Raw genomic sequence first — 22,642 nt, 5'->3', positions numbered from 1 at the left:
TAGATTTACTTTCACAATTAATAAAATTCCCTCTCTACCACTGAATTAGGTAAAACTAAATTAAACCTTGGAACTACAAGGTGTAGCCAACAATGTTGCTGGTTCAAGAAACCTGGGCAAGAACACGCACATTGGAAATGGCACGTTTTAGGCCATAGTTTCATTTTTCACTACTTTAACACAAATGTTAAGACCGTTAGCAGTAACCTGAAGGATAATTCTGAAGGCTACAGAATGTCTAGGATGAATTTATCTGAGGATTTTCAGGATTAATGTAATGTCAAGAAGTATGATGATTTATAAAGGTTCTATTCTTCTAACTTCTGAATAGAAATTCTTTCTATTTAGATACTGATCTCCTATTATGTTTAATTTGTTGAGATCAAGGATCAGGCTAGTTTCTTGCCATAGAGACAGCAGTAGTAACAAATGGGTATGCAGATTAACATTATGACCCTTCACTTTCTATTACTTAAATATTATTATAATATGTTTTGGTTTTATAATCTCAAGGAAATTAAATTTAATTATACCCAAACTACTTCCTATATACTCCTACTCAAAATAGATATTAATATTTTTATTCCAAGTATTTATTATTAGCTGTAACTGATTCTTAGGCTTTACTTTAAATCTAAATCCATATACCCACGATTCTAACAAAAATAATACATAAACCTAGACTCTGAAACTGTAAAAGTGATTACTTCTTTCAATTAATGAGCATGAAAGTACCTCTGTCTTCCATAAACTTATAAAGCTGTTGGAGGAAGTTGTCCCTCTCTTCAGGATCAAGTTCTTCCTCAGGCTGTAAAGGTAAAATACATAAAGATATAGAACAATGAATAGGATAAGATACATTGTCTTTTGTTGTTTTTTGTTTTGTGAGCTCAATGTAAGGGAATAAAATTTTAATGAAGCTAGGAAAAATGAATTTTCTCAAAATCCTACAATGCCAGATTTTACCTCATATTATGATAGAGTTGATTTGATGCAACTGTCAAGATATACAATCTCTACTCTTCACCCCATTTATCACTCTAACCCTGCCCTTGAGTACCACTATAAAAACGAAGATTAGCCATGAGAAAAAGGCTTAGGAATGGGTGTTTTCTCCTCACTTGGTATTTAAAAACAAAACAAAACAAAACAAAACATTAAAACACCATGTGGCCTATACAAATATATTGATAGATAAGCACAATTACAAATGTATTTATTATTTAAAAATCTACCTACAAAAATTAAAAATTTGTTATTGTTGAATGAATATAAAAAAGGATGCAGGGTCACATGGCAAAGATTTTTTTGTTTGGATAGCGCAATATTTATTAAAAATATAAATGCATTTAAATGAGTTATATAAATTCTATTTTGTGCCAGACTCCACCATTCTACTCTTATATCACACCAGCCTGCTTTTCTCATTTACCTGGCCTCTGCAGTTGATTTTGCAATCCCTGAAAATAAGGCAATGTAAATGACTCCTTATGGAAGGAAACTAGATACATAAACACTAATTTAGGTCCTGAAGGATGGGGGAACTAATGGAAACATTCATGTAAAAACAATTATCCTACAAATATCTATTTACGTATTACTTTTTACTCATTATATAAACTTAATGATTTCTTCTTAAACAGCTCAGGTTTGGGCTCTAGTCAAACAAATGGGTTATGGGTTTTAATAAAATATTTTCTTATAAACTAATATTTGGGAAAATCAATACTATATGAAACAAAACACTGATGTTTCTTCCATATAAATGATCATAACTTAATTTCAGAATCCTACTTTTCTATGTTTCAAAGAAGAATTCAGATTTTTGTCCTTCAAAGCCATATTCAAAGCAAAGCAACTAACTGTCAGGCAATAAATACTGAGTGTTCACAATCCAGAGGGTGATAGGCCCTTTTCAATTTTGTATCCTTTAAGAATTTTAACCTCTAACAATATATATCAATAAACATGTAGTTGACTAGAATATATAATGAAAAAAATATATATGAGACAAGGGAAAGGGAGTAAAATCTTTTAGTACACTCATTCAGAATGATTTATATAACACTGGAATACTTTCAGTTTTTCTGAATATAAACTTAAATTAAAATTTTACTAAGCCTCAAAAATTAGCAATTTACAAAGTTAATAGGGGTCATTACTAAATGTTCAAATTAAGAGATGACAGTTTTAATATAATATTGTATGTCAACTGTAATTGAAAAACAATTTTTTAAAAAAGCATTTATACAAACAAAAAAAAAAGGTAGTTTTCTCCCCATGTAAATTAAACATTTTGCTTTTGCAAGGTTATTAAAACAACTGCCAATGAGTTAACTCAAGAAAAAAAAGTAATCAAGTAGCCCAAGAATCATTTCAGATGTTAATTTTAAGATTTTTAGTATGAGGAAAAAAACAGAAACATCCTATGCCACACTAGTTCTATGCTTTGCTTATTGCCTATAACCACAGTATTCTCTCCTCAGACTAACAACTCATTTCTATTATTTATAATCAAAATGATTTTTTTTAAAAAAGGCACTGATTTGAAATCAAAGTTGCCTTCTAAACAAGTAAACAAAATGAAGCCATCAAATGCAGGTTAGGTATTTATTAAGATTGTAGCAAACACTTGATAAATTCTTAGTAATTAAAAATATAGTTTTATAGATAAAAGCTGGTGGATTAAATACATTTAATTTAAAAGTCAGTGGATGTCCAAGAGTGTATTAAGTTCCATAAGAAACCATGGTTATAGGATTTTAAGTTTAGGTGCACTTATAGGTATAAAAACAGGATATAAATGAATAAAGAATTCCACAAATGCCTAGTTGGGAGGAAATTTACTCTCCACACACAAAAAAGATGAGTCTATAAACAAAGTTTTAAATTTACCCAATGGTCTTTGCAAAAATTAAAAATTGCTTTATCTCTTACAATAAGCAATTCTTCACAATCATTTTTGGAAATAGCTGTGTTGTTAGTCACCTTGGGAGTAAAATTGCATATGCTAGAAAACTCCTCCAACTAGAAGAATATGTCTTTATGACTTTTGTATGGAGGCTCATATTTTCTATCATGCTATCTTTGTACATACAGCATTTCTCTTCTGGTTAATAGCCAGAAGATGTTGCATCCCTCAGGGGTTTTAGAATGGGAGAGGGTGTAATAATGGGAGGTCCTAGAGAGTCCACCAGACTGCTGATGAGCCTTCTTCCCTTCATTTAGTCAAGCATGTGAACAGTAATTATGCATCCGGTAAAATGGCAGGGAAAAGAGTTAAGGATATATGAGACATGAACATGATCATCATTTCAAGAAATTTATAGTTTCACAGTATACACAGTATAAACTGTATAGTTTCAGTATCAATATATAATATACAGTTTCAGTTAGCATCAATATATACTACCGAGTATGATAGATAGTTGTGTATTTACCTACACTACTGTATCATGAATTTTATGACTTTAGAAACTATATCTTCAAATTCAGTTCAAACATTTATCGATGGTTACCATGAGTCAGGAACTATGCAAATTACTGTGATTAAATGAGAAGACATGGTACCTTCTACTTTTGACCCTCTGAGTTTGACAGGGAGTGCTGAGATGTAAAACAAGCTAATTCGATACAATGAGATAAGTTTTCTAAAATTAAAAAAAAAGAATAAAAAGGGGGTGAATGGTTCTGCTGGGCATGGAGCGATGGTGATGGTATTAGGGAAAATATCCAAATATGAAGAGCAGACAACCCAGGAGCTACAGCAAACAGCATAAGCATGATGCTGGCAAAGGTAGGTTGTGATTATGAAAGGGCTTTGTGATGATATGCTAGAGAATCTAAACTGGATACTCCAGGTAGATGTGAGTTCTACGAGAGCTAAAGAAGAATTAGATCAGATTTGTGTTTTTAAAAGTCCTCTGCCAAGAATGAGTTTGACGAATTAGAAGAAAAAGGAAGCTATTACAACAGTCCACAAGGAGGAGGATCAATGCCTGAATTAGTCTTGCCATCTCATGATGTAAAGATGACCTCTTCCCTGAAGGAGAGAGATGCTGAGGTATTTTTTGAGTTTAACTGTAAGTTAAGTTGCTCATGTTTGTAGTCCTCAAAGTTCCAACACATTGTAAATGCTCCATAAGGTCTAGGAAGTTAGAAACATGCCTATTTTACTCATGACTTTATCATGACTAACATTTAGGTTAGACACTCTACCATGTGAATGAAAACGACTTTTGCGAGAGTGAACTGAGAAGGTTTTCTTCAATTGTTCATTGTGTTTTGGGGCTCACACTAATCATAATATAAATGCAATACAAGTCAGAAAAAAGAGAAAAGTGAAAATAGCAGAGGACATTCTTAAGTAACAGGTAGTTGTGGCACAATCACTTGCCAGCATTCACCTCATTCATTTCCCAAATACATTAATCAGAAAAGGAATAATTATTCACTGAGAAATGGCACAAATTCTAGTGAAGAATGGACTTTCTGCATTTCATTGTGATGGGAGATAAATAAGTTTTGTTATGCATTTTTTTAAAAGGATAATACCTAGAGCTATTAACTTACTTAGCTAGCAGCTCTACTCTTGAGAACACAAATTAGGAAGGTGAACAAAAAGTGTCCAAATTGTCCTAATATATGTGAGTAAAAAATGATGCGTATATACAAAGCCCCCTCAGGCCCATGTAATTTACACACAGTGGGTCAGGATAGTTTCTTAGCACATAACAGATTAGAACTACAAAAACTGACATTTTGAAAGTAGGAAAGGGTGTAATTGAACTGTATTTGTGGGTTCCTTGTAATGAATATTGTATGTAAAGGTACACATCTTTTGTTCATGGGTATCTCAGTTCTCACAAACCCCTACAAGTACTCTTAATAAGTTATTAATGATTTTAACAATCTTATGTTTTAGAACATATTAAACAGCCCCACTAATTTTTTTAAAACTGTGAAATAAATACCAAAACAACTTAATTAAGGTTAATGCATAGAACATTTGTAGGTCATACTCAACCACTGTAATTCAGGCAGAGCTGTCTTTGTTCCTACATAGAAGACTGTTGGATTTTCTAAATCTTATCTATTGTTTATTATTTTCTGAGTTTTTAAAACTTTCATTTTATTTACCTATTATATTTAATACTGGTAAAGGGAATAGGCAACACAAAGGTGATACTCAATATAGTATGTCGGACAACATAAGCAGCTTATGAGCAATATTTTAAGAGGTGGCGAGAGGAAGCTATAAGAAGTTCTATACTGCTGGAGAATAGTGGAGGGGAAGAATAAAAAGGTGGGCATGTATCAAATCATGGAGGGCCAAACTTATAAAGACCTAAATGTCATCCTATAGGTACTGAAAGCTATTAAAGGGTTTTTGGCAGGAACCACTTATGTTTTAGAAAGATATTTATGAGCAATGGATTGGAGGTGAAGAGAGACTGGAAAGGAAAAGAATAGTCAAAAGACATCTGAAATAAGTGGGGCAAGATAAGAAGGAGGAGTATTATTAGTTGAGAACTCTTACTGCAAGTGACAGAAAACTATCCAAAGTAGCTTAAGCCAAAAATAATTAATTTATAAACTCACAATATTAGATAAGGAAATGAGACTGCCTACAGAGTTTATTGCCTGAGAAAATAAATCTATTATGAGATACCTTATCACATGGTTCCTTCCAAAGTGAACTTTCTGGAACCTTGCAACAAATTTTCCAACATTTCATTTCAAATGGCAAGTTGTTAGGATAATTGTATGGCCTACATTCATTCATTTACTCAGAAACTATTTAATAGCTCACTCTGAGCCAAGCTCTATGTTGCTATATGGTAGATATTTATATTAGTGGGGAAAGGAAAATCAAAACAAAACAAAAAAAACCCCTAATATCCTCTGTTTTCACAGACTTTAAATCTAGAGGAAGAGAGAAAATTTTCCTAAAAGTCTGTGAAACCTTCTGTAATCTCTCTAAACCCCAGTTTCCTGACTCATAAAAAATCCTGATGTGAGGATTAAATAATCTTATTTTAAAAACCCTAAGTCTCCAAGAATAAACAGAGCATTGGAGTATTTTCAGGTTTCCATGAGTAAAAAATCTCAATCACTTGTGATTTTATAATAGTGGAATACTATTCTGGGAATTAAGTATATCGGTGATCCCTAGAAAATTCAAAAATTGGGAAATGGGTGTCGATACTTCTAAACAAAAGAGAACATTTCTTTTAAAAATTCACTAAATTCTACTAAATATGAAGTTCACTAAATTCATTACTAAATATGAAATTAGATAAGATTTTTGAAAGGTCCCAATGCATAAGCCTACCGATAGCAAACCAAAAGGATAAAAAAGCTAAAACTAGACAAATTCCCCCCATATTCAGTCTTCTAAACAATCAGCTATTTATTTCATTCTTAAACAACTTTCCTACATTCATCCACAGTGAACATAAGTCAGGAGTAAATGAATAACTGATACCATAACTTATGTTTACCTCACTTTCAACTAATTTAAAAGGTCAAAAGGAAATTCTGTATTATGCTTTCTAATATAAAATTTTCTTTATAAAAAGACATAAGTAATATCCACAAAAATATTCTGTATCTACTATTCAGTTAAAACTTAAAGCCATCAATATAGATAAGATCTATTTCCTGTCAGATTCTCTAGTCCTTTCCCACACAGTAACAGTATGAAATACATTTCTTGTACTGGAATCCTGAACTACCTATACTTAAGAATTCAAAATAACATTAAGTAAAAAAGATGCTCCTCCATGGTAAAGTCATAGACTCTCAAATCTCCTTATTAAGGATATATTAGGGTACTCAAGCATCAAATATAAAAACAATGTCCACTGCCCACTAACACTGCAGAAGTATTTTTAACACTTGTATGATTCTACTGCATAAAATTTACAAACACTAAATGACAGGCTAAAGTATTGTTATAGTGGTTTACAGAACATTGTAAATGATCTTTTTGATCATTGTAAAGCAACATTAATCTTCATGAAAAACACAGCATCATTACATTTCAGAAAGAATAGGATCTGTAATGTAATACAATAGCTTAACCTCACTTATGTAGAGAAGGCCTGTAATGACTAAGCCAGGTAGGCCCTGGCTTATCAGATTTTAATTCATATTACACCATATCCCTTTTTTCCTTTGCTATATATAGATTCAACTGCTTTTCAGTTTATCAATATATTAAAATTAAAAAAAATTACTTTCAAGACAAGTTAGAATGATTCAGCAACTAAATCTAAATCCAAAAGCAAAAAATGCAGCTAATTTTTTTTTCCTAAAGCAACCAAAATCTCACTCAAGAAAAATCTACCTGTATGGCCAGAGAAAGAGAGAAATTAGCTCCTATCAAGGAATTTAACAAAGTATATGTTACGAAACTGACCATTTGGAAAATAATTTAAAATAATAATCATATAAATCAATGTCTACATTTTGTAAGTTTGCTTTTATTTTTCAGTAGATAAAAAGCATCCTGGTTCACTTATTTTTAACAGGTTCATATTTTAAGTAATACATTTGACGAAGATACTATCCTTACAAAGGTCCTTCCTTACCTTTTTAAATTTCTTTACTTATTACCTACAAACAATAGGTAACAGAGCCTGCCTCTGCTCTTCATTCCTTTTTTATTAATGTTTATTCATAACTTGAATAAAAAATGATTTTTATGAAATTAATAGCTGTAATAAGACTACTGTTTACTATTTTATAGCCATCCTCTCCAATCTTACTACAAAGCTCTTTTTATCCTCTTCGTTTAAAATTTGAGGTATTTTTTTGGGAGGGGAGGAGAGAAAATGCATTCTGAAAGTACACCAAATAAAAGTATTAGCAAAAACAGACTTATCTTTTTTTAGTATTTGGCAATATAAGATCCTAACTAATGTTAATTAAAAAAAAAAAAGCAAACCAGACTGCAATAGTTCACACCCTGAAAATGTGGCCTATTTATCCTAAAAACATATAATCTATAAATAAATACAAATACAAAAATCACATTTAATATTTAGACTTTAAATCCTGACTTTTGCCAAATTGTCTCATCATTTTCATTTCAAAATCTATCTCATGTTTCAGAAAAATAGCTTTCATCCTCTGATATCTAAAAATAGACTCCTACTGTCTCTTTTACAAAAAAACAATTGCGCTTGGTTACAAGTCCTACCATATCAGCTACATCACCAATACCTAAAATTCTTATTTAACCTCATTTTTGGCAAGCAAAATGGTAACTAAATATTAAAAAGATCTTACCTATATGCTGCATTTTCTTTCAAATGCAAAATGGTTAGATTCCCCTTCTACTTAATCAGTACAGTGTCTGAACATTTTTCAGTCTGACTTGCAAATATTTGCTTTCCCTCTTAGGGCACAGCATCCGCAGGGTTATACAGCACTACTTACATTCTCTTCCACATAAAAATCAGACATTACATGAAAGGAAAAGAAAGACAGCCCATTTCAAAGCATCTGGCAAACCTCCATTGGCAACCTGCCAAGCCTCTGCTAAACCTTCCTGCCTTTCGGAGCATGCTCACTTAAAACCAACAGCATGTTACTATGGCAACTCTGTAGGCAGCCTGTAAGTATGAACCGCCATTCTGATTTCAGAGTGCAAAAAACCAAATACTGCAGGGGAAGTAAAAGGAGAGAAATATTGTATGTTCTTCATCACATACAAGTATATTCATTTTATTTCATAAATTAACATCTGTACATGTAAAACAGAAACAAACATTCCACATTTTTCAAGCAAATATTTTTCATGCTCAAATAGGTCTTCTTTTTCAGTAAACTCATTCTCTTTGTCTGCCCCTAAGCCCTTTTACCTCACAACAACCAAAAATATACTGGACAATTTATCCTATTTGACAAAACACTGTTGAATAAATAGACAACAATATTAATGTAAGCAATTATGTGGTACTCTATGAATGATTTCCTACAATTATAGATGACATGTAATATTACAAAGAAAACCATTAGCACTTATAAAATGCAATCTAAATCTTTTCTATGATTATCGAACTGCCAAGGAAATAGTCTTTCAGTTTGGATAGATTTTTTGTTTATCCCCATTATCCTTGAAATGCTGTGAAATGTGTAAAACAGTAAAGTTTCAACGTTAAAACAGACCAGACCTAGGTTCAAATCTTTGTTCACATTTGAACTGTGCCACCTTGGGAAAGTTACTTAAAATCTTTCAGACATTCACTTTCCTACCCTTTAAAGAAAGATAATATCAGTTACTCCACATGGTAACAATTTAAATCAATTAACATATGTAATATACCTAAACGTTACATTTCTTTCCTCCTTGGCTGTTTGGAAAAGACACTAAAAAACAAAACAAAACAAAAAACAAGTTTGCACTTGTTTAACCTAAAAAGTTTTTCTTTGTAACCTCTTACCAACTAAAAATTAGTTCTGATTTACCCACTGAACTAGAAGCCAAAAAAACTCCCCTTTCCTCAAATCAAGTTGAACTAGAAAGACAGAAACAAATAATGTAGAGACTCTAGACAGAGCGAAAATATACAAAGATATCATTTTTACTTTAGAGTATTAAAATGTTTTTATATGTTACAAACATGAAATTTCACATACCACCTCTTCTTCTTCCTTTTTGGCTTCCTTTTCTTTCTCTTCCTCATTTTCTTCAGCTGGGCCATCTTCATCATCACTACTGGATGACTCAAGGATTTCACTTATATCCATTTTCCAATTACCAGGAACAACTCTAGTTTTTAAGAAGATGCTTGCATTCTGCAGCCCTAAGAGTAAAAATATGCTTCAGTAGTTGTTATAGAATTAGTAGCATAGAATAATAGGAAGATATAACAGAGTCAGAATAGCTGTCACTCATAAAATGATAAACCTGAACATATTTCATAATTGTTATATTAATGTTTATTATTACTCCAGAGAATATCATAAAACATGAAAAGTTACACTTACCAAAAAATTATAAATCAAATGTTTTTTCTAGATATTAAAAAAATAGCCAAATAAGAGTGGATATTAACTCCAAACAATTGAAATGGCTCCAGAGAATATTCAGTCTTGCTTTAGTCATTTGCCATTTAGAGCCACATCATGAAACAATGGGTTGATTCACCCTTACTTTACCTGGTTTAGCAGAGAGCTCAGATTCAGGTAAATTGAGAATGTCTACTTCCTTGATATCCTTTCTTGCTACAGAATAACTAATTATAGAGAAGAACAAAAGAGAGGGAACCATTACTAAAGAAGTTGTTACTTAAATAGTCCATGTTAACACATAGAAAAATATAAACCTCAAAATCAAAACTATTTTGCCTATAAAATGTTTTTAAAAGATCATATATATCCTAATCCTTAATAAAAAGCAAGAGGTAATGTAGGCAAAGCTAGTATCTTCATTCTGATGACTCACACACTAAAAGTACATTAATTTAAGAGCCTCGCATTTGTAATATTGCAATATATGCAACCCTCCACATAGAATGGGATAGAGTTTTATCAGCATGATGTTTTCCTTACAGAAGACAATATCTATTTTGATCTTTAATATTTCTTAAATATACTATTCAGTTTACTAAAAAGTCTAATAAAGGTAATTAAAATAGTTTATCATTTTAAGATATATGATACTAAATTTTTCAGAGAATTACAGCATGATAAATACATATATATTTTTTTAATTTAATATATTTTTTGGAAACAAAAAGTTGAGGTTAAGGAGTTTCTAAAAACATTTCCTTTTAATCAGAAAAGTAAATAAATAGTCTCTATATATTCTTTTTCTGAAATTTTAAACAGAAAAAAGTCAAAATAATTATTCTGATTATATAAATTCTGTTAAAAGTAAATTTCATACTTTATAATGTGATAATACACATAAAAAAATACATAATTTTTATAAAGAGAAAATAAGTACCATGCTTTGTTAAAAAACTGTTTTTAATATTAATCTCAAATTGTTCAGTTTTTATATAAAAGTTTTCAGTAAAAAATAACCTACATTACAAAAAAGTCACAATATATTAAGTAACAACTTCTCAGTTCATCAAATGATTAGGCTTTTAAAAATATAGACTTAGAATACCTAAAAGTCTATCACTGTGATTCCATTTTTTTTTCTCCCAATGTAATACTATTAAGTGATTCATTACTCACAATTTAGAATCGATAAATGATCGAACTAAACACTGGTCTTTTTTCACTGTGATGTCATCATTACAGCTGGGAGATATTACCTGAAATATAAAACAAGAAGAGAGTTACTCTTATTTTTAAAAAGGACAATTCCAGATCCCCTAACTTTTCAAATGGATTATATTTTATAAGAAATAGCTTTATTATCAATAGCTTTCATTATTAATGAATTATTTACAAAAGATCACTTTATAATTTTTATTTAGCATATTGATTTTCTAGATATTTAATTTATAGTCATTATATTATAAAATGAATAATTAATTAAATATAAATTACAATGTAACCACCACTTTTAAAGTATTAGGATTTACTCTCAGCTAAATAACTTATTTATTGCCATAAAAATAAAATGTATGAGCTGTGATGAAAATTTGGCATATTATAATTTTTAAAAATACACTTGAATCAGGATCTATTTTGAAATAAACACCTAAAGTTCCCTTTCTTACAAGGGCACGTAAAATTATTAGTAATTAATACAAATCTGAGGAAATTTGAGTAAAGAACTTTTAATTTCTTAACTTTTAAAAATAACGAAAGTTTTGTCCGATGATTATATAAAAACATGTAAAAAAAAATAGAAGTCTGAACACAGTAAATAATCTCTGTATATTCTTTATAATTTAATATTAAAAAAATTAATCTAACAATAAATTGTTGAAGTGTACCTGCTCATTATTACCTTTAACACTAGTAGCATCAACAGAACTTTAATCAATGATGAAAATCCTCAATATCTGCATTGACCAGTACAACAGCAATGAACCACATGGGACTGAGCACTTGAAATGTGGCTAGTGCAACTTAGAAATTGAATTTTTAATTCTATTTCATTTTCATTATTACATTTAAACTTTAATAGCCATGTAGGGCTCACAGCTATCATATTAAACAGCATATATCCAGATAATTAAAAATTCTTGGCAGTCATATCAGCAGTCTTAACATTGAATGAAAGTAAATGTCTGTTTGGAGCTGGTACTTATTGGATTAATAATATAGTTGTGTCTGTCCTCAAGAAGCTTTCGGTGTAATGGAGGGGTAAACACAGAAGATATACAGAAAGAATACAATGGAGAAAAAGTACAATGATACCACTAGGCACAGAATATGAAAACACAGAGAAGTAAGATTTAACCCAACCTGGGGAAGGAAAAGGTGAGGCAGCAAAGGCTTAAAGTAAGTCTTAAAGGGTACAAGCAGGTAGGCTCAAAGCTTAATTACCTCACCTACTCTAATGGCCTCCAAATTGATTCCTGCAACCTCCAGTCTTTCCAACAACAATCCATCCAACACATCACTGCCTCATTAACATTCCTGAACATGCAGCTCAAATAATGTCTCTCTTCTAATGAAAAATTCTAGCAGAATTATGTCCAAATTCCTTGGAAGGAATTTTAAAGACTCTTCCGTCTTAGACGCAAATTATCTTTCCAGTCTTATTTCCTATTATTGCCCTACTCACATCTAATATTTAGCCAAAATGAATTCCCAGAGCACATAGCTCCATGAACAACCCTTGCTTTGCTGCTTTTACTCATCTTGTTTCCTCTAAGGAAGCCCTCTAGTGAAGCTCTGTTTACTAACTCTAAGTCCCTCATAGCTCAGTGCAAAAGTACCTGCTTCATGAAGGCTTTCTGGATTTCCTTTAAATAAATGTCATCTCTCATGATAAGAAGTCCTAATATTGAACATATACTACTTTATATTATAGTTACTTAAATTATTTTCTGCATTAGACTATAAAATCATCAAATGTAAGGCTGGTGTCTTACACATCTTTTATTTTCTACATTACCTGGAAAATGATAAATCTATTGAATAAAAGGATTTATTTATTTTTTTAATCTCTTGGCAAATTATGACCTGAATATTCTGAATCCAAACCCCTTTACTTGTCTGCCTGTAGAACTGAAAGGTTCAAAAATTTTTCAAACTTTTTCTACGTAAAATAAATCTATTATATAGGAATTGAGTAATGTATTTATATGCACATAGAAACCTAAAAATATGGCCTCAGTTTTTTAAAGGATTTCAATTTAATTTGGGACACATTTTGTGCCAAAATTATTATTAAAGGTATAAGTGATATAAAAACTCAAAGAAGAAGGCCTATTTATGTTAGGAGAAACCCTGCAAAAAATGTAGGACTTGGGCTGAACCTTGAGAGAGGAGTAGGAAGAGGAGAAAGTAGAGACAGGTAATTCTAAGTATTATTGATTCCTCTCATGAAATAATTCTCTTACCCATCCCTTCTTCTTATTCCTTCCCCAAATAAGCAAAGATTAGTTTTCTCTAGCAACCCATTTAAGACCTGCATTTCCAAAGCCTACGTAAGAGAGCTTACACTGAAAATAGGAACAAACCAAGAGCTAGGGATGGCCTCAAATATTCATTTAAAGAAAGCAGAATTGATATATTAGGCAGAGTAAGTGAAGGGTTTTTTTGGAATGGGACTATCATGATTAAATTCTATTTTTAAATGATTTCTCTAAAAAAGTTACATCTAGAAAATCGATATGAATTTAGTAAAGAAAGAATTCAATAACTGAGTCAAAGGAACTTGGCGGTACTTACTGTAGATCAGGTACAAAGTAGTAATGGGAACAGAGTTAAAGAAGGCCACTGGACACATTTTGAAAAACTAAAAGATCCCAAGAATTGATCAGTTGTAGAGAATTAAAGAAAGGAAATAACAAAAGACAACAGTGAAATATGTGGAACCTCAATTTTGTAAGAAAGTCCAAATTAAACCTGTGTAATACTTTCAAAATATTTTAAGTGCTTTTTAAAAATCCAGGGGAAACAAATATTTCAAATAATTGATTGATTAACTCTGCAAAGTAACCTTACTTACCAAAGCAGGATACCATTCAGTCTTCTCAGATGTAGATACCACACTTATAACTTTTCCCAATAATTCATCATTGAGACGTCGCTTATCTTCATCTTCTTCCTCACTACTTTCTTCTTCCTTTTCATCTTCATTACTGAAAGTTAAAATAACTATCATGATCTTAACATAAACCATTTTTGATAAAGAATGGTGTGAATTTAACATGGACAATTCAATTTCTAATCTGGATTACCCAGAACAGTAGCCTCTTTGTTCTTACTAGAACTGAAGAGATGAAAACTTCCCTAGCCCCATGGAAGTAGTTCTGAGCTGTCCATGGTAACTCTGAGTCCACTTCACTAGATCAATGAGGGCTTGGACTTAGGCTCTCCTGCCAACTTCTCACTGGGACAGAAAAGCCTAATTATGTCGGCATAAAATATTTAATGTGCCAAGGACATTTTTTTTCAAATACATTTTTTAAAAAGACTGCCTTTCTACTTTTTATGTATGCCAGATGCCAGATAATATAACTCTAATTTCCCAACAAGTTATAAAGAGATCTCATTAAAATACATATGAAAGTTTATTTTGGTAACCTATCTGGATAACTAAAACAATCAGACAAATCCATAGTGAGGAACAATCTCACAGACAACTGGCCTGTGCTCTTCAAAAATGTCATGCTGTCAAAAGATGAAAAAGGCCTGAGGAAGTTTTCCAAATTAAAGAACACTAAATGCAATGCCTGATCTTGGATTGGATTCTGGAATCAGGGAATGCTATAAAGGCTATTATTGGGACAACTGGCAAAATCTGAAATAAGACTATATTATTAGAAAATAGCATTCTACCAATATTAAATATTCTGAAATTGATGATCATACTTTAGTTACATAAGAGAATGTCCTTGTTCTGTCCTAGGTAAAATATTTAGGGGTAAAAGGTCATGATGCTTGCAATTTCCTCTCAAGTGGTTCAGCCAATTAAAATTACTATTATTAAATTGAAAGAAATTATAATATACAGAGGGAATGATAAAGCAAAAATGCCAAAAATGTTAACAGTTAGTGAATCTGGATGATGAGTATATGAAAGTTTACTGTTTTATTCTTACAATTTTCATGTTTGAAATGTTTTTGAAATAAAAAGGTTAAAATATACATATACCCACTTAAAATAGGAAAATCATATCAATTATGGAATTTGGCAAAGTAATTCGAAACAAAAATAGCCTCTCTGAAAAAGAAGTTGTGATAATTATTGGACAAAGTAGTGGGAAAAATTAAGAACAAGATCAGCTCAGGGTAAAATGTCTAACATAAAGATATAAGATACTATGGAAAGGTTACCCAAATTTGCTATCTTTAGAAAAGTCATAAATTTAACGGCATAATAACTGTAATGTTATTGTATATAAAAACACTCACACAGGAAGAGAGGATCTCCTTCCTCTGTTTGTCTTCTTTGCAATTACAGGAGTTCCAAAATGCTCTGGATTTGTTAGTGGAAGCTGGTCAAGTGTCTGGATAAGAAACAGACAAATTAAATCACATTTGCCTCTACATTAGTAGCCTTTGTTCAACCCAAAGAATCAGTGTCACCCTACCTCACTCTCAGCAAAATGTCTTTCTCCTTTTAGACAAAGTGAGGTGCGTCGCAATGTTCTCTCATCACCATCATCGAACACTACAATAAGCAAAAATAAAGAGAATTTATGCTCATTGAATAAAAAGTTAACTGCACAGAATGCAATTATTGCTATTTATCTGGTGCTTAACTAATATTTGTAAGAACCATTATTCGTTGTTTTGCAAAACCTTTTAAAATGTACATATCACATTTTTCATTTTATCGATACCTAAAAAACACAGGTTAGATGGGTGCCCCAAGTGCTTAAGTGTCTCCATTCACTTTTTCAATTTCTATCACTACCAAACCACCTTCTTTAAATCATTAGCAATAAAGTCGAAGCATAGATATTAAATTACCTTTACTCCTAGAATAATGAGCAAAACCTGGTTTTGAAAAAAGTGTTATGGGTTTTTTCTTAAGTCATCAATGGAACATCTCTAACTTACAGAAACTGATAACGCTGTTGGATTATCCTACTGCTTCTACTTATTTATATGATAACCTACCATAGTAGAAATACTGGCTGCCAAATTCTAAAGTCATAAAATTAAATTTTCTTTTGGTAGAAGAGGATGTAAGAAGTTTAGAAATAAAAATTGAAATAAGGAAACATAAAGATGGTTTTTAAAAATTTTTTTTAAAAATAAGTCATAATTGCATGGAAGCTTTCTTATAAAAGTTTTTACTTTTACTACATTTAAAAAGAAAAAAAATCCTACTACTTGAGAGGGAGACCAAAAAAAAAATGGGGCAGATGATAGAGGCTCTGTTCACTCCTCTGGCGACCAAATCAAAGTTGTGAAGTAAACTGGAGCAACAGCAAGGAAAAATCGCCTGGGATCTAGAGCAACAAGCCATACAACTAGGAATAAATACAAAGAATCACCCTATAACGGCAGAAGGTAGGACGGGGCGAGGACATAGGGCTGCCCAGTCTCCAGGGATTGAGTGAGATGGAGGCTGCGGCAGTGGCAGCGGCAGCGGCAGTGGCACTGGCAGCAGTAGACGCCTCTTAAAGGGGCCGCATCTGCAAGTGGATTTTCACGGTGATGGCCCTGCTCGCTCTGAGCACCAGAGCCGATTAGGCTGCATGCAGGGGGTACCAGAGACTTACAGGGAGACATTGTCAGAGTGAAGGCCAAGGAGAAACTTGCTCTGTAGAGAAGTGCCGGTGTTATCCATTATTCCCTGTTGAGCCCACCCCTCCTACCAGTGAGTGTGACACTGCGCCAGCCATGACATCATCAAACTGGATAACAGAGGTCGCTCCGCCCAGAAGATTTCCTAAAACCCCGCCTCCCCCAACTTGCAGCTCCACCCAAGCCACATTCAGGTTTATCCTCAGCGAGTCAGGTGCTCCTTGCTGAGCAGCACCTAGACTCACACTGGAGGCAGCTGGCCTTGGTTTCCGGGGTGGCCTTTTGAGGTAACTATAAGCACAGTATCTGTGGATTGCTTGCTGAATCTTAACAGGTGATCCTGGAGGGGTAAAGGCTTGGGCTAAATCTGGCCTGCAGCTGAATCCCTCTCAGGATTGTGCCACTGGACAGATACTAACTTCACAAATCCACACTAATAGACTGGGAGACTTAGGGGCTTTGCTTAGTACATAGAAACAGACATGGAAAGACACTCAAAATGGGAAGACAAAGAAGTAGAAGTCATATGAGAGAACAAAACAGAGATCCAGATATAATAGAGTCAAGTAATCTTAACAGATGCAGAGTTCAAAACACTGGTTATAAAGATGCTCAATGAACTTTTGGGAAGTGTAGAGAACTTCAACAAAGATAAAAAACAAAATAAAACATGGAATGGAAATGGAAATTATAAAAGGGAACCATTCTGAAATGAAGAACACATTATCTTAGATGAGAAGTATATTAAATGGAATAAACAAAGAAATAAACAAAGTGAATAAAGAAAAGGATCAAATGCCCTATCTAGAGGACAGGAAAGCCAAGGACCCTCAATCAGAATGGCAAGAGATACAATGCCAAGACTATAAAAATAATGTAAGGAGCATATGGGACACTTTTAAGGGTCCAAATATCCGTCTGATTGGCATAACTGAAGAAAATCAAGATGTTGAACAGCTGTTTGAAGAAATAATGACAGAAAACTTCCCTAACTTGGTGAAGGAAATGGACATAAAACCACTGGAAGCTCAGAGAATTCCAAAAATCAGGGATCCAAAGAGGCCCACACCAAGACATATCATAATTAAAATGCCAAAGGTTAATAAATACAAAGAAAGAACATTAAAAGCAGCAAGAGAAAAACAGATCATTATTTATAAGAGAACACCCATAAGACTGGCAGCTGATTTCCAAAAGAAACTATGTAGGACAGAAGGGCTTGGCAAAAAATATGACAGGATGAAGACCCAGATCTACAATTGAGGATACTTTATCCAGCAAAGCCATCATTTAGAGTTGAAGGACAGATAAAGAGCTTCCCAGACAAAAATAGGCTAAAGGAATTTATCACCACCAAGCCAGTATTACAGGAAATGTTGGAGGGACTTAAGAAGAAAAAATACAAAAGACTCACTTTAAATTAAAAGACACACACAGACTAAAAGGAAGGGGATGGAAAAAGATATTGCTATGATGGACCTAGAAGGCATTTAAGTCAGATGGAGAAAGATAAACACTATATGATTTCACTAATATGCAGAATCTAAGGAATAAAAAGAACAAAATAATCAAAAAAAGATTCATAAACATAGTGGACAATTTGGTGATGGTGGGGGTTTGAGGAGCTGGAAGAATGGGGTGAAGGGTTAAAGAAGTACAAATTAGTAGCTGATGGATGATCACAGGGATGGGGAGCATGGCATAGGGAATGGAGTTAGCATTAATATGTTGGCTAGGTGGAGGGTTGGGGGAGGGAGGGAACAATGGGGAGATTGTTTTACAAACTATATAGATGTCTAAGCAATGCACTGTATATTTGAAACTAAATAAATTTTAAAAAATCATACTACTTGAAAACTCTGTTCAAATATTTAAGGAAAGAGGGGTAAGGAATTTAATAATTAGCAACTAATATTCACCATATAACTATATTATTTTGATAATTTTATAGGTTTGATTTTTCAGAAATGTACTGATTTTTAACATCTAACATTTACGAAGCTTATTAAAAAGACAATATTCTTGGAAGACACCTGATTGCCCAGGATTATGAAAAAATAAAATATAAGAAGATGGAATCCTTACCTCAGATACTTAAACGTATAGACATGTTTGTACGTCCTATGAAAATCATATACACAGGAAAGCATATATATACAAAAATGGTTATTTTAAGATTTAATCCTGCTTTTCATAATTCTATATGTTTTTCCATTTTACCAGAATAGGTTAGTGTTAATAAGAGAAAATTTGACATTACCTTGATTTAATAGTATCGTAGATCTTTTACCTTGTTATCTATGTAATTACAAACCCGCTTTTTTTTTTAATGCCTACAGCACCTGGTATTCCTAGGTGGTCTCCCATCCAAGTACTAACCAGGCCTGACCCTGCTTAGCTTCTGAGATCAGAAGAGATCTGGCACATTCAGGGTGGCATGGCCGTAGACACAACCCTGCATTTTTAAAAAGGGTTGTTTTATTAGCAAACACTTTGCCATCAAATCATAAACTTGTTTTTTTCATGCTGGAAACTTAATTACATAAGAGCACTCAACTTCAAAACTTACCTACCTCAGTCATTTCTTTTTCTTAAGTACATCTAGTTTAGATTCTCTTACATGCAGAAGACTACAGAGACAAGAGCTCCTGAAGCACATATTCAAAGAACCATAATGATTCCACAAAAGCTGTTTTATACATTGTCATTACAGAAATTAATGACCAACACAGACACCATGACAGGATAAAACACAACATCCTCCAACAATTACATCACTAATCTATATTTGATTAACAGTGCTCTGAACATTTATATCAAAATGGTTTATATGGTGTCGAGTCTAAAGAATAAATCACTGTTCTTTTAAAAGTTCAAAATCATCTACGGCCATGCCACCCTGAACACACCCGATCTTATCTGATCTAGAAAGCTAAGCAGGGTTGGGCCTGGTTAGTACTTGGATAGGAGACCACCAAGGAAGACTGGGTGCTGTAGGTGTTAAAAAAAATAATAAAAAATAAATAAAAATTAAACCAAACTTAAAATAATTCTTCACATTAGTATTAATGTCCATAAATATACTAAAAAATAAAATCTTAAAAGTTCCAATTTTCCTTAATGCCTACAATATTAAAGATAGTGACATTGGACGCACACATACATACTCACATATACACAAATTTAAGTGGAGGTGTGAGGGAGAAAAATGAGAATGTAAGAGCAATTAATAATATCAAATTTACGCAACAAAATCTTTTCCACAGTGTTTTATTATTAATTGATGGCAGTTCCAAATCAAAATGTTCTGAGAAATTTCGATGATTTAATACACTTAAGTTCTTGCTTTTGAAAATAATCACTTCGATTATTTTTGAATGAAAAAATTCATTTCTTTGTCATATTTTACCATGAGTTGAAATAATGTAAAAACCAAAGGAACTTCTCAAAAGACTGCGGTGCAAACAACAATTTTTCAGCTTTTCACAGCAACCCTTCCAACTTCAACTAAATAAGAAAAACAGTATAAGACGTTTTTTAATTCATAAAACTATTCAAAGGTATGTATTTGAGTACTTTATACAAGTTTGTTAGCCATGTAACTTCTCAAGATTTTCTGAAAGACAAATAGAAAACTCAACAACATAGTGGTCCTATTAATCATGACATCCCTGATTACCAAAAGCATGAAGAAATGCCATCCATAAGAAGTTGTCTCTATAACTTCCATGTTAGAAGTGTCATCTAAAAGAGCACAAAATTGTAGGCATTGAAGAGTGACTGGAATTTTAATAAGAGTGAAATAATTCACTGGTGAATATAGTAAATGTAGCTTCTTTTCAGTTCAAGATCCAGCAGTTCCCAACCTTTTTGCACCAGGGACCAGTGCTCCTATGAGAATCTAAGGCCTGATGATCTGAGGTGGAGCTGAGGTGGTGATGCTAGTGCTGGGGAGTGGCTGCAAATACAGATGAAGCATTGCTTGCTAGCCCGCCGGTCACTGCCTACTGTGTGGCATAGTTCCTAACAGGCCATGGATCAGTACCGGTCCAAGGCCCAAAGGTTGTGGACCTCTGATGTATACTATAGCATGCCAAAAAAAGTCAGACTATTAGTATTTAGTGATTTAATGAAATTTCTTATACTTGCCAAAAATGAGATTTGAATAGATCATTCATTGAATGCAACAAAACAGATGTTACAAAAGTAGTATCTCTGTCATTATATTACGTATAAATACTAAAGCCTAATTTGAGAAAAATAATAAAGCTGACACTCTGTTGATTAACATTAATTATACTAGGCAAAATCATGCCAAAGCAAACAAATATATAAGCCTAACCCCAAACTGTTAAAATTCAAAGAAACAAAAGCAACAAGGATCTAATCTAACTACTAAATACAAAAGATCTATCCATTATCATAATTTTGTTAGGTGCTGGAGGATAGTAAGATAATAACAGTAAAGTAATTTTATTTACCCAATATGTAACTGGCTATGACTTATTAAGATTCTACCATGTCCTGATCCTCACAGCAGCCTCTGCAAAGCAGGAATCACTATCTTCCTTTTATAAAGAAATTGAAAATCAGAAGGTTAACCAATGAGCTACAATTTAGTTAAGGGAAGATCAAAATGCATAATAAATAGGTATGAAGCAGAGGAATAAAATAAACATGGGAGGAAGTCAAGAATTCTGATTTTGGAAAAACAAGTATCATTGTTTGTATATCACAGTTTTGATTAACAAAATATTTCACATAATGGAGTAAGAACTTTAAAATTAAAAATATAAGTATACCCTAGGTAAAACCAATAGTTCTGTTACTCATAAAATTATTTGTGAGAACTATAAAAGTCCCTCACCAGCTAAGATCAAGAATTTGGAAACTTAAGAAATTAACACTCAAATGTCTAATTATATTAACAGAATATCATGAGAAGGCTAAGTCTTATGGAATAGATTTCTTTGTTGCTTAGTACTTTTTTCTTAAGGAATGATTTTTGAGTCAATGGAATAATCACCTGGTTTTGAAAACATTTTGTGGTTGATTTTAGTTATAAAAACATTTGTAATAAGAGGTTCTAACTAAATTAAAAGCCTGAGAATAAGCCTGCAGCACATTCTAAAAAAGTCAGTTCATTTACCAGTTTAATCTAAGCTTCAATTCCATTAATTAGAACTTCCATGAGCTCTGACACAACCGATGTACAAAGTAATAACTACAAGGCATAAAAAAATTTGTCTCATAAGTATAATGTAACAAAAATCTATAAATGATCAAAGAGATTTTAGTGTTAAACTTGATATATGATGTATATGTACATTTTATATGTAAATGACTAAGATTAGTGACAATTTCTTCCCTTGGTATTTTCCTTATTTTTCAAATTCAAGGTGCTGTTTTTATATTCCAAAAAAGCAGAAGTTTTAGACTGACAGTTGTATTTACCAGGAGTTAATGGCAACAGTCACGTGAAGATTTGATTCTAATCCCAATTTTGATACCTTTTGAATGACTGGACAGGTAACAACACAGTTCCATACATTATAGATTCTTTATCTTTAATGCAAGGATAAAAGCTGCCAAATAAATAAATTATGCTAGGAAGCACTGTTTTATGATAGGAAGAGGAAATATTTCCAAGGCTCAAAAAATAAACAAAAATATCCATGAGCTGGAGCTATTTATTATTCAACACTAGAGGGCATAGTATTCAATTTTTAAAAATTGAGTCACATTACATCAATAATCTCTTTCTAGATTGGTTATTCAGTCATAACAGGAA

At 32.3% G+C, this 22,642-nt stretch overlaps 1 protein-coding gene, 1 non-coding gene and 1 pseudogene across 5 annotated transcripts in view; 1 reads left to right on the top strand and 2 right to left on the bottom strand.

Annotated features, from left to right (window-relative positions):
* The window catches only part of ARID4A (AT-rich interaction domain 4A), a 54,395-nt gene that overhangs the window by 22,879 nt on the left and 8,874 nt on the right, over window positions 1–22,642 (bottom strand). For all 4 annotated transcript variants that reach the window (XM_039863817.1, XM_039863846.1, XM_039863836.1 and 1 more), the window contains exons 6-12: window positions 15,687–15,766; window positions 15,508–15,602; window positions 14,099–14,231; window positions 11,200–11,279; window positions 10,171–10,247; window positions 9,649–9,815; window positions 736–808 (exon numbers count right to left, since the gene is read on the bottom strand). In XM_039863817.1, coding sequence (XP_039719751.1) covers window positions 736–808; window positions 9,649–9,815; window positions 10,171–10,247; window positions 11,200–11,279; window positions 14,099–14,231; window positions 15,508–15,602; window positions 15,687–15,766 — 705 coding nt within the window. The remainder of the gene's footprint in view (window positions 1–735; window positions 809–9,648; window positions 9,816–10,170; window positions 10,248–11,199; window positions 11,280–14,098; window positions 14,232–15,507; window positions 15,603–15,686; window positions 15,767–22,642) is intronic.
* Window positions 19,182–19,300, bottom strand: LOC120604083 (5S ribosomal RNA). The gene has a single exon (XR_005653255.1). It is a non-coding gene; the product is annotated as a 5S ribosomal RNA (ribosomal RNA).
* Window positions 19,733–19,851, top strand: LOC120603960 (uncharacterized; annotated as a pseudogene).

This window comes from Pteropus medius, unplaced genomic scaffold, assembly GCF_902729225.1.
Source record: "Pteropus medius unplaced genomic scaffold, Ma_sr-lr_union100, whole genome shotgun sequence".
NCBI classification, from domain to species: Eukaryota; Metazoa; Chordata; class Mammalia; order Chiroptera; family Pteropodidae; genus Pteropus; species Pteropus medius.
Note: the sequence above shows the minus strand (reverse complement) of the source record. Positions and strands in the feature narration are given on the sequence as shown.